Source organism: Pan paniscus, chromosome 7 (genome assembly GCF_029289425.2).
Source record: "Pan paniscus chromosome 7, NHGRI_mPanPan1-v2.0_pri, whole genome shotgun sequence".
NCBI classification, from domain to species: Eukaryota; Metazoa; Chordata; class Mammalia; order Primates; family Hominidae; genus Pan; species Pan paniscus.
The window spans coordinates 107,323,579-107,336,410 of record NC_073256.2 but is presented as its reverse complement, the minus strand read 5'-3'; the positions used below and the strand labels follow the sequence as shown (position 1 = coordinate 107,336,410).

The following is a 12,832-nucleotide window of genomic DNA, read 5'->3' as shown; positions in this document are numbered from 1 at the left end:
TATTTGTGGATTATTATTTCCTGAAGATTAGGTTCTTTATCTGTTTTTTGCATGTTCTGTATGTTCTGTTCCAATATCCCTTTTTTTTTTTCCTCTAGTAGATGGAGTAGCTTTTCTGTTTTTTGCCTTCACTTGAGTAAAGGGAAATGTCTTTTCCAGATATTCTGTTTGCTACATAAAGGATCATATGCCATCTTATGCAGGGATTACATTCAGAAGCCAGTTTGTGAGACAGAAATTCAGTATAATCAAAATTACTTCTAACATTCTTATCTTGCCCATAAGAACAGAATTCAGCCAGGCACAATGGTGTGGCTCATGACTATAACCCCAGCACTTTGGGAGCAGGAGGATCACTTGAACCCGGGAGTTAAGACTAGCCTGCACAACATCTTGAGACCCTGTCTCTACAAAAAAATAAATAAATGAAAATTAAACAAACAAACAAACAAAAAAACACAACAAATTAGCGGGTCATGGTAGTGCATGTGCCCACAGTCCCAGCTACTCAGGAGGCTGAGGTGGGAAGATTGCTTGAGCCTGGGAGGTCAAGGTTGCAGTGAGCCATGATTGAGCCCCTGCACTTCAGCCTTGGTGACAGAGCAAGGCCACATCTCAAAAATAATAATAATAAATAAAATAAAAATTAAAGAACAGAATTCCCTCATGCCTCACTGTCGGTATGGCATCATGCTGAAACAGTCAGTGGCACATGGCATATCCCATCTAGTTTCTGTTGTCTGAAGACATTGAATCCGGGAGAGGAAAGGCTCAGCTGGAGCTGTGTGCAGCTTGGGCTAGCTGTCTCCTGGGATTTTAATTAAATGTCCTATACCAGAGAGTGTGCCCTATATAAAAGAGAATAACCTAGCATTATTAGGTTGTTTACCTAATTTGTTAGGGATCCTTGGAGCCTATGTGTTTGGTCAGTGTCAGCCCTGCTTCTTTACCTTCTACACCATTAGTCCCTTCCCAGCAGCCCACTGGCAGTTGTTTTCCCTGTTCAGGCTACCTTTTCCCCAAATTTGAGGCATTAGTAAGAATCCTCAGGTTTGACCAGTTGTGTAGCACTTTTAATGGATTGAGACAGTATTAGGAATCAGCTGCATCAGAATCATTTGGTTCTTTTTACAGCTGCACTTTTTAAGTGTATGGCATGGCTTAAACTTTTCTCCTTGATTAATTAACACTGTCGAGTTTTGTTTGATTAATTTTAGATGGGAGAAGTTGAGAGAATGATGATACATCATACAGCTGCTGACTTTTTTCTATTTTTTTTTTTTGCTTATTTCATTAGGAATTAGATGGACTGTGTTCTAGATGATTTCACCAAATCACTTCTCTTTTTGCTAGAATCATTTTAGTTGCTATTGGTAGGACTTACTCTATAACAGACTTGACTTTCTTTTGCTGTGTGGCTACTGCTTATTTACGTAAATGTTCTGTACTGCCATCTCATTTCCCTGTTTGCTGCAGCTATTCTTTTTCTATATTCCCTTCCTATTTTTCTTTTTCATCCCTTCTTTCTCTACCTCTGCTGCAGACCAGTCTTGATTTTCATAATCACTGCGTCAGTTCCTGAAGTTCCCTTGAATTTAGGATATTTTCATTGTGTACATCAAACATAAAAATTATTTGAACTGTATCCAACCTGATTTGAATTTGAAAGACTGTGAGTAGTAGTTATCTCAGACCTCTGAAAAATGCCAGTAATATGAGGCATTTCTGTTTCTTAATACTATTTTATATGTTTTTACTAAAATATATGAAATAAAACTGCTTTCTCCTCAGTGGTTTTTCTTTACTATGCTACAACTTTATTCCCCAGGCAACCTCTAAGAATATTTAGAAAAATGTTGCCAGTAGTTATTTTGACAGCTGTTTTATTAAAATGATGTCTTCCCATTTATGTTTTGCTATCCCTATTAGAAAATATGAAAAGATAAGATGTAATTTTGTTTCACTATATGATAGAAAAATCAGTCTGTAAGATCAAATCCCTGCAAGTCACTCTTGTAGGCTTGCCCTAGAGATTCAGAAGCCCTGAGGCAGCCTCGTTAAGAGCTGGTGCTCTTAATAAGGTAGACCTGGTCAAATCCCAGCTATTCCATCTGAGTTCCCCTATCTTCTGCAGGTTTACCTAACCTAAGTCTCTGTTACCTCATTGGTTAAAACTGAGATAATAGTATAATAGTAATGAAGTTACATGAAGATTAAGTGAGATTTCATATATATATATATATATATACACACACACACATATAGAGAGAGAGAGAGAGTTTAAGATAGTATCTGGAAGCATTCAAATGTAAATTAGTAACAGTAAAAATGAACACAGTAAGTCCTTAACATTGTCAATAGGTTTTTGGAAACTGCAACTTTAAGCAAAATTACATAACCAATATTTTTTCTCATTATTACAACAAAACAACATGATTCAAGGAACTGCTGTATGTCATCTCACTTACAGTTGCAGTTTCCAAGAAACTATCAAAAGCATTAAGTCAGGACTTACTCTATCTGTATTTAAGGAACTTCTGGTCTTTTAGAGAGGATAGGGTACAAATATAAATAATTATAACAGAAGGTAGAAATTGATAAGCATCCTGGGAATTCTGTAGCTGAAGTTTTGGGAGAGTTCTTCACAGCAGGCATTATTTTTAGAAGAAGGGGATCAGGAAGCCTTTGCTAAAGAGGGGAAGAACATGTTCCTTGAAACATAGTAGGCACTAAATAAGTATTGAATGAATGTACCTTTAAAGATGGTTACATGTGGGAAGAGGGAAAAAAAGGAATTAACTTCCTTGGCAGAGGGAGAAATATGAACAAAAGCAGATAGAGGGTCACAGGATATTTATTAGGAGATGATTCTGGGGTTTTGTTTTGGTTTTGCTTTTTTCTTTTTTGTGTGATTCAGTTTTAACCAGCATACAGAGTCCACGAAGAGGAGGCTGAGAAGTGATTAGGAAAGTAAAATGGAACCAGGTTATGAAGAGCCTTGCACATTTCAGCGGGTCAAATGCAAGGGCTTGTGTTTTCATTGGTAGGTGGGAGAAGTCACGAAGGGTTTCAAATGGCATATGATAGGGGCATAGCTGGACTTTAGGAAGATGCACTCAGCACAGGGAGTTTTTGATTCTGACTCTGTAAGGTGCTGTAGAAGTTTAGTGAGTTTGTATTTAAAAGGACTTCAGAGGAGAGGTAATTTAGCAGCAGCTTCTAAGCCCTGATTTGGGACCAAGAACACAGGAGCCTCTTTAACTGTGGAGCTGCTCTAGTTGAAGGTGGGGTAAATGTTGCCCTCTTAGTCTCATCAGTGGTCTGACCCCCAAGCACTGAAATCTCATTTAGTAAAAGGGTTTTGCTGGAAAGAGTGTTTAAAAACTCAGCAAGCTAGCAATATACTATTGGTTGTCTTTGAGTGGAAATGGGTGGGAGAAAGCTGTTTAGTTAGAGCTCTTTTGTAATAATCTTAGCATGGATTGAAAATATAGAGGATCAGTTGAATGAAATATTGTAGAGGCAAGAACTCAGACGTGGTGACCTCCAGGATGTGGAAATCTCTAAGATGACAGTGACCTATCACTATCGCAATTCATTAACTATACGTTCACCACTGAGCAAATGTTTGAAATTATGTTAATTTTGACAGGTACAAAATCAACATGCAAAAGAAGAGTCTCTTGCTGATGATCTTTTTAGGTAAAGTTTGATTCACCTTTCTCATGTACCTTTGAGAGATGTATATAAAATTTAGTTCTGTTCATAGAAATTAAGAATTTGTTTCTTCTGTCCTCATAGACACCTAGTCCCTTCACCTAACACAAGTGTTTATTTTTATTACTTAAGCACCTCTCAATTGGGTTTATTGGCTATAGCATCGAGGTTTGGGGTTAAGTTATAAGATACTTAAAATTTGTATGGGGGCATTCAGGCAAAAAGACGGTTCCTGAATTGTGTGAAATTGTTGTATAGATTTGTGAGATTTTTCAGCTCTGAGTAGAATTACGATTGAGTTTTGAATTAAGACAAGTAAAATGCCAGACCATTTGTTTAGTTTTAATTGGCACATGCATAAAAACAAAAGGCTGGATTAAAGTTTCAAAGCAGGTTTTTGTGGGAGGTTTTAGAGTTGTACTTTGTGATTATAATTTAATTCTGATTTAATACATTTTCAGCATTCCTTCAGGCCTAACAAACCTATTATAATAATTGCCTCTGAAATACTAATAAAATACTGTATTAGAGGTAGATATCAGTTAGGGGAGAAGACAGAATGAAGAAATTATTTTTGAGTCTGTTTTGCAGCCAATTAGATTGATTCTCTAATTTCATAACTGACAGTATAAATTGCTGGTAAAAATGTTGACAAACAGGCCGGGTAATCCCAGCACTTTGGGAGGCTGAGGTGGGCGGATTACGAGGTCAGGAGTTCAACACTAGGCTGGCCAGCATGGAGAAACCCCGTCTCTACTAAAAATACAAAAATTAGCCAGGCATGGTGGCATGCACCTGTAATCCCAGCTACTCAGGAGGCTGAGGCAGGAGAATCGCTTGAACCCGGGAGGCGGAGGCTGCAGTGAGCCGAGATCGCGCCACTGCACTCCAGAGAGAGACTCCATCTCAAAAAAAAAAAAAAAAAGTGTTGACAGACAATACTGGTTTTTCATTAGTCAAATGAGATGGGTTGTTCAGCCATATTTGTTTAACTGCTGTAGGAGAAAATGTTGTAAAGTGCTAATTACATTTAAGTAGATGATGCTCTTTTGTGCAAATGATATGCTTTTATTATGGGGAGGAATGGGGATCTTTGAAGCCATACAGAAAGAAGTGTAAACATACCTTCATTTTTAAACTGTTTTCATTAATTATTTTAAAGCTTTAAAGGATTTTTGTTATTGTTGATTTTTTTTTGTTTTTACCATATTTTCATCAAAGCAACATCAAAGGGATACATGAAAATAAAAATGTCAGTGCTTAGTATCTGATCCTAAGGACAAAATTGTCATTCCCATCCTACTTGCCAAAGTGTGACTACAGTTTGAAAGTTCTTTACCTTTAAAAGAAATACCATCCCTTATCTAAATATCATTTAACCCCATTTCTTTCTTTGCAGATACAATCCTTATTTAAAAAGGAGAAGATAACTGAGGATTTTAAAAAGAAGCCATGGAAAAACTTCCTAGTAAGCATCTACTTCAGGCCAACAAGGTTATATGAATATATAGTATATAGAAGAGATTTAAGTTACAATGTTTTATGGCCTAAATTTATTAAATAAAATGCACAAAACTTTGATTCTGTTGTATGTAACAATTGTTTGTTCTGTTTTCAGGCTTTGTCATTGCATCTTTTTTTCATTTTCAAATGTGTTTTGTTTATTAAATAGTTAATATAGTCACAGTTCAAAATTCTAAATGTACGTAAGGTAAAGACTAAAGTCACCCTTCCACCATTGTCCTAGCTACTTGGTTCCCCTCAGAAAAAAATTCATGATACTCATTTCTTATGAATCTTTCCAGGGATTTTTGAGTCCTATTCAAATTCCTATTTTTAAATAATTTCCTACACAAATGATAGCATAACATATGCAGTGTTCTACACCTTGCTTTTTTACTTAGTAGATTAAAAATTATAGGAATATCAATATAATTTTTTTCTTTTAATATTTTTTTCTTTTCCATTATGCTGTAGTCTTACCTAAACTCTGGTGATCCAAACAAAATGGCTTCAGTGGTGCAGATGTCACCTACATGTTATTCTAGTACTAGAAACTGAAGACCATGTGGAGACTTCATCAAACATGGGTTTAGTTTTCACCAGAATGGAAAGACCTGTACCCCTTTTTGGTGGTCTTACTGAGCTGGGTGCGTGTCTGTTTTGAGCTTATTTAGAGTCCTAGTTTTCCTACTTATAAAGTAGAAATGGTGAGATTGTTTTCTTTTTCTACCTTAAAGGGAGATGGTAAGAAACAATGAATGTCTTTTTTCAAACTTTATTGACAAGTGATTTTCAAGTCTGTGTTCAAAAATATATTCATGTACCTGTGATCCAGCAAGAAGGGAGCTCCAGTCAAGAGTCACTACAACTGATTAGTTGTTTAGAGAATGAGAAATGGAACAGTGAGGAATGGAGGCCATATTTCCATGACTTCCTTTGTAAACAGAAGCAACAGAAGGGACAAGAGGCTGGCCTCTACATCACTCTCACCTTCCAAATCTTGTGGAAGTGCATCTACTTGCCAGAACCAAATTAACTTACTTCCAAGTTCTGGCTGCTTGCAGGTGGAACTCCAGCTGCAAGGGAGTTAGGGAAATGAAGGTCTTTTTTTAAAAGCTTCTCAGCCTTCCTAGGGAACAGAAATTGGGTGAGCCAATCTGCAATTTCTACTACAGGCATTGAGACCAGTTAGATTATTGAAATATTATAGAGAGTTATGAACACTTAAATTATGATAGTGGTATGACATTGGATAGAACATGGGATACTTTAGAAGTAGAATTGACAGGGCATATTAGTTGATGAAATGGAGTCATTTGAGTCTCTTAATAGCCATGTATCATCATTACCAAGTGAAGCTGGTGGAACATATGGTCTCCATTTTACAGTTAAGGAATATAATGGACAGATTAATATTGGTCTCTGTCATGCCCACAATCCCTTTCTAAGGAAGACTGCCCTACTATAGCAGTTTTTATATTTGTCAATTTATGAATATAATGAATGAGAGTTCTGGTACCTCCTATCTTTACAAATATTGGTGTTGTCAGTATTTTTCCTTTTTAACCATTCCAATCGGTGTGTAGTGATGTTTCATTTTGGTTTTAATTTGTATATCCCTGATAGCTATAATTGGGTCATAGAAATTCTTTATACATTCTAGATGCAAGTCTCTTGTCAGATATACGTATTGAGATATTACACCTAGTCTGTGGCTTGACTATTTTCTTTATGTCTTTTGATGAATAGAAGTTTTAAATTTTGACAAGGTCAAATTTATTTTTTTCGTTTGTTTGATATTTTTTCTCTCCAATTTAACCCCAAGATTTCAGATATTCTGCTGTATTATATAAACTTTATGTTTTTATATTTGTGATCTACCTTGAATTGATATGTATGTTGTGAATTATGGATCAGGGTTCTTTTTTTCCCCCATACAAGTATCCAGTCATTGTAACACTGTTTATTGAAAGAATTATCCTTTCCTCATTAAATTACCTTGCCAATTAGTAAAAAATCAATTAACCATAATGGTGGATCTGTTTCTGGACTTTCTGTTTTGTTACATTGAAATGTTTGTCCATCCTTGCACTCATACCATACTGCCTTGAATTACTGTAGCTGCATAGATGCTCCTTGACTTAAGTTGGGATTACATCGTAATAAACGCAACGTAAATTCAAAATACTGTATTTAAGTCAAAAGTGCATTTAATACACCTTAACCTACATCATAGCTTAGCCTAGCCTACCTCAAATGTACTCATGACACAGTAGCCTATAGTTGGGCAAAATCATCTAACACAAAGGCTATTTTATTGTAAAATACTGAATATTTCATCTAATTTATTGAATAGTAAACTGAAAGCAAAAAACAGAATGATTGTGTAGCTACTCACTATAAACATACACAGCTGAAAGCGCACTGGGCCTGAAGAATGTTTGAAGCATTGAACTAAAATTGCGGCATGATGGGGAATACTACACCAACAGGATTATCAATTTCCCTACTGATTAGGCTTGAGTAGAAGCATTGGTTGAAGGCACTAAGGGCATCAATACTTGATGGTTTAGCAGGAATAGTGTTCTTCACAAAGAGCAAGAATCAGTTTTTACCCTCTTGATGCTGTGGCTGACGGGAAGCTACGGCTTGCTGCTGCTGCCCAGCATTGCAAGATTGAGTATTGTATGGGCACATTACTAGCCAGGGAAAAGAACAAAATTCAAAGTAGGCTTTCTACTGAATGTCTATCACTCTTGTACTACCATCTAGTCAAAAAATGGTAAGTCAGGACTATGCAGGAAGTCTAGAAGTCAGATACATCAGTCCTCTGAGCATGTCAATTTCTATCCCAAAAATCGGCTAGAATTATTGTGCTGAATCTAAAAATCAATTTATGAAGAACTGACATCTTAAAAATATTCAATCTTTCAATCCATGCGTGTAAAATGTCTATTCATTTACTTAGATCTACTCTTTCCACATTGTTTTGTAGTTTCACTGTAGAGGCTTGGACATCTGTTTTAATCTGTCCCTAAGCATTTTTTTGGTACTGTAAATGATACTTTCAGAAAGTTCATCTTGCAATGATTTATTCTATATGAAAATACAATTACTTTTGGTGTATAGAATTTGGATCCTGTGAACTTGCTAATCTCACCTATTCTGGCAAATTTTTTTTTTTTTTTTGGCAGATTCCTTAGGATTTTAAGTACACAATCATGTCACTGGTGAATACAGGCAGTTTTACTTCTTCCTTCCAATTGTTTTTTTCTTTTTCTTACCTATTACAGTGGCTGTCAATACAATGTTAAATGTCTTTATTTTTTATCTCAAGGAACTATAGATTTTCTACCTCTAGTAGTTTCAGTAGTTTGCATCTTTTAAGGACTTCATATGTTCCAGTAAGTTGTGAAATGTATTGGTATAAAAGTTTATAGTATTTGCGTTAAAATGTCTGTAATATGTCATGGAGTCTCCCTTTCCTTTCTTGTTACCTGAACCTTGTGTTCTTAAGTTCTTATCTAACTAGAGGTTTATAAATTAAATTTTTTTGAAGAACATTTAATTTCATTGATTTTTCTCTAATGTATGTCCTTTTTCTATTATTTATTTATTTATTTATTTATTTTTTGAGACTCTGTCTCGCTGCCTCCCAGGCTGGAGTGAAATGGTGCGATCTTGGCTCACTGCAACCTCTGCCCCCCAGGTTCAAGCGATACTCCTGCCTCAGGCTCCTGAGTAGCTGGGATTACAGGCATGAACCACCGTGCCTGGCCTCTCCTTTTTCTATTTCATTGATTTTCACTTTCCTTGCTTCTGCTTACTTAGGGTTTAATTTGCTCTTTTTCCCTAGTCCTTTGTAGATCATTGATTTTAAACCCAGCTTCAAAAATGAGTATTTAGAATTTCACTCAACACACCTCTTTAGCTGCATGTGACAAATTTGGTTACTTGAGTGATCTTTTGGCTCAAAAAATGTCCTAATTTCCCTGTGATTTTTTTTCACTGACGTATGGACTAATTTCCAAATATAATTTTTCCATCTACCAAAAGATACAATAGTTAATTGCTATTTATTTCTATATGTTACTATTTCTAAAATTCCACTGTTGTCAGAGATCATATTCAGTAATATTTTAATCTTTTTAAATTTTTTGAGACTTGTTTTATGGGCAAGCATATTGTTGGCCCATTTTGGTGAATATTCTGGTTGCACATAAAAAGAATGAGTATTCTGCAGTTTAGGGGTGTAGTTGTTCTATAAATGTCAGATCAGTGGTTGGTAATGCCATTGAATATCCCTTACATCCTTTCTGATTTTGTCTACTCAGTCTCCAACTATGATTGTAACTTTGTCTCACCTTAGTTCTCCATTGTCTTTTATGTATCTTAAAACTCAGTAATTAGGTGCATATACATTTAGAATTGATATGTTCTCCATTAACTAAACATTGTTATAAAATATCTATCTCTAATACTTGAAGTATTTTATTAATGTTTTCATGGTATGTCTTTTTCCATTTTTACTTATAACCTATTGGTATCTTTATATTTGGATAAAGCTCTTGTAAACCTTGTTGAAGCTTTTTATTGAATCTGATGATCTTTGCTTTTAAGTTGGTAGTGCTTAATCCACTTGTATGTAAATATAATTATTGCTACGGTTGGGTTGGAGTATATGATCGTGGTTATTTTCTCACTTATTTTGTCCCATCTGTTTCTCTTTTTCTGCCTTCTTTGAATTATTTTTTAGTATTCCATTTCATCTCTTCTGTTGGCTTTACAGCTGTACCTTTTACTTGTTTTTAGTAGTTACTATAAAGATATGCATTCTTATCTAAATAACACACCACTAATTGTATAATGTATACACCTGATAAAAGTATACTTCTGCCACGCACAGTGGCTCATGCCTGTAATCCCAGCACTTTGGGAGGCTAAGGCAGGCAGATCACTTGAGCTCAGCTTAAGATCACCCTGGGCAATATGGCAAAACTCCATCTCTACAAAATCAGCTGTGTGTGGTGGCACTTCCCTGTGGTCCCAGCTACTTGGGAGGCTGAGGCAGGAGGATCGCTTGAGACTGGGATGAGGCTGCAGTGAGCCAAGATTACACCACTGCAATCCAGCCTAGGAGACAGGGTGATACCCTCTCTGGGGAAAAAAAATAAAGTGTACTTCTATTTGTCTTTCTATACAGTGCTACAATTATCATATATTTTACTCTACATGTCCTAAATCATACAATTTTTTACTTTTTGTTTTAAATTGTTTTTGGTTAAACACATTCTCAACAGTCAATTGGATTTTGAATAATTTAAGAAATGAGAAAATACATAATTTTTATTTACCATTTCTGGCATTTTTCTTTCTTTCATGTAGATACATGCAGGTATCATGTACCTTCAATGTGAAGAATTTCCACTTTTTGCAGTGCAGGTCTTCTGACAGCATATTTTCTCAACTTTCACATATCCAAAAACGACCATTTCACTCGTTTTGAAGAATATTTTCACTGGATATAGAATTTTAGTTTGGCAGTATTTTTACTTTAGCAATTCAAAGATATTTAAGACTGTCTTCTTGATTGCATTTTTTTCTAGTCATGTATTTCTTCTCATCATTGTTCCCTTTTTTCTCCGACAGCTTTTAAACTTTCCTATTTTTCTCAGCAATCTATTAGGTGCATAGGTGTGATTTCCTTAATATTTATCCTGTTTGCAGTTTGAGTTTCTTGGATCTATGGGTTGTAGATTTTTTAAATGAAATTTATAAATTTTTCAGCTTTTAATTCTCCAAATATATGTTTCTCTGGCCCAGTCTTCCTCTCCTTTTGAATTCCAACTGTACATGTTAGACACTTGATATTATCACATCAAGTCTGGCAATTGTTTTTTTAGTTTTCTCTATGCTTTTTTTGGATAGTTTATATTAACCTGTTCTCAAGTTCATTATCTTTTCTTCTCCAGCGTCCGGTATGTTAAGCTCATCCAGTGAATTTTTCATTTCAGAATGTACTTTTCAGCTATAGAATGTTCACTTTTTAGTTTTTCTTCTGAGATTCCCTACTTGTTCAGTGTCATTTTAATATTTTGAACATATTAACTTTTAAAGTACTTGTCTGCGACTTCCAACATTTATATCAATTCTTAGATCTGTTTTGATTGCTTGTTTTGTCTGGTTGTGTCACATTTTCTTGTCTGGACACCCAGTAATCTTTTATTGTGTGCTGGACATTACTGATGCTGTTGTGACAGTCTGGATTTTGTCTTCCTTGAGGAGTGTCAAGTCTTGTGCTGGCAGGCAGTTAATTTACTCACAGATCTGCTTGATCCTGTTGAGGCTTAGTTTGGGGCAAATTAAGGTACCCCTATTCACAAGGCATGGCCTTTTTGGGGTTTCAGCTGAATGCTTGAGGTGTTCAGCAAGGTCTGGCTCTGCTATTTGGCCAGAATTCCAATGTCTTCCAGAGCTGAATACCTTCAAAGTCTCCACTCGGCCCCTAACTTATAGCTGCTGATCCCTAAAGCCCCATGGTTTCTCCCTGTACTGTTTAGTATTGTGCCAGATGTAAGAAAATTATGCAGATTTCTGCAGCTGCATCTCTGCAGCTTCCTCCTCCCCAGTACTCTGCCCAGCAGATTCCAGCAGGAACCCTATACTGTGTTATTTTCTCCCAACCAGACATACTCCACTTTGTGTTAGTTTGCAAAGTACCTTCAAGCAGAAAGTCAGGGTGATTATGGAGCTCACCGCTTGTTTCTTCTCTTAAAAATCAGTCCTGGACTGCTGTCTACAACTGTATGAAAACACTGCTTTATATATTTTCAAGAGTTTTATAGTTGATTATTACAGTAAAAGGTAAGCCCTATTCTTATTACTCCATCATGATTAAAACCAGGACGCCATCCTTTTATTTTTAATTTGAAGGTTTTCATTCTTTTTATGCTTTATTAGTCATGATCTTCACCTTTTTTACCCTGTTCCTTCCCCAGACACCATTTCTCTTGAATAACCTGCATGGGTGGTTGGCGGTGGGGGGGGGGGGGGGGGGAGTGGGTAGTTGTTCAAAATAATCAGGGTATCTCTTTAATCCTTATTTCACATACTCTTCAGACTAGCCTTAGGGGACTCAGGCCCTTTATCCCCCTCCCCCCACAAGGAAAGTATACAACTTAAAAACTGTATGATCTGATCAGATCAAAATGGCTCTATGCAACAAGCAGCCTCTGTAACCGAGTTAGATTTTTAATTTTTTTTTTCAGATAGTTCTGCTCTGAAGCCCAGGCTGGAGTGCAGTGGTGCAGTCTCAGCTCACTGCAACCTCTGCTTCCCAGGTTCAAGCGATTCTTGTGCCTCACTTCCCAAGTAGCTGGGACTACAGGCACACACCACCACGCCCAGCTAACTTTTGTATTTTTAGTAGAGATGGGGTTTCACCATGTTAGCGGGGCTGGTCCCAAACTCCTGACCTCAGGTGATCCACCTGCCTCGGCCTCCTGAAGTTTTGGGATTACAGGCGTGAGCCACTGTGCCCAGCCCCCAGTTAGATTTTTAAATGACATTTACATTCAGTCTAATTTTGTTTCATTCTGGGTTCTTCAGTGTT

The 12,832-nt window shown here is 36.3% G+C and overlaps 1 protein-coding gene across 2 annotated transcripts in view; it reads left to right on the top strand.

The window, feature by feature from the left end:
* Positions 1-7,251, top strand: part of NBN (nibrin) — a 51,364-nt gene extending 44,113 nt beyond the window's left edge. For both annotated transcript variants that reach the window (XM_003821145.7, XM_055116714.2), the window contains 2 exons: positions 3,653-3,702; positions 5,117-7,251. In XM_003821145.7, the coding sequence (XP_003821193.1) occupies positions 3,653-3,702; positions 5,117-5,147 (81 nt within the window). In that variant the 3' untranslated portion in view covers positions 5,148-7,251. The remainder of the gene's footprint in view (positions 1-3,652; positions 3,703-5,116) is intronic.
* The last annotated feature ends 5,581 nt before the right edge of the window (positions 7,252-12,832 follow it).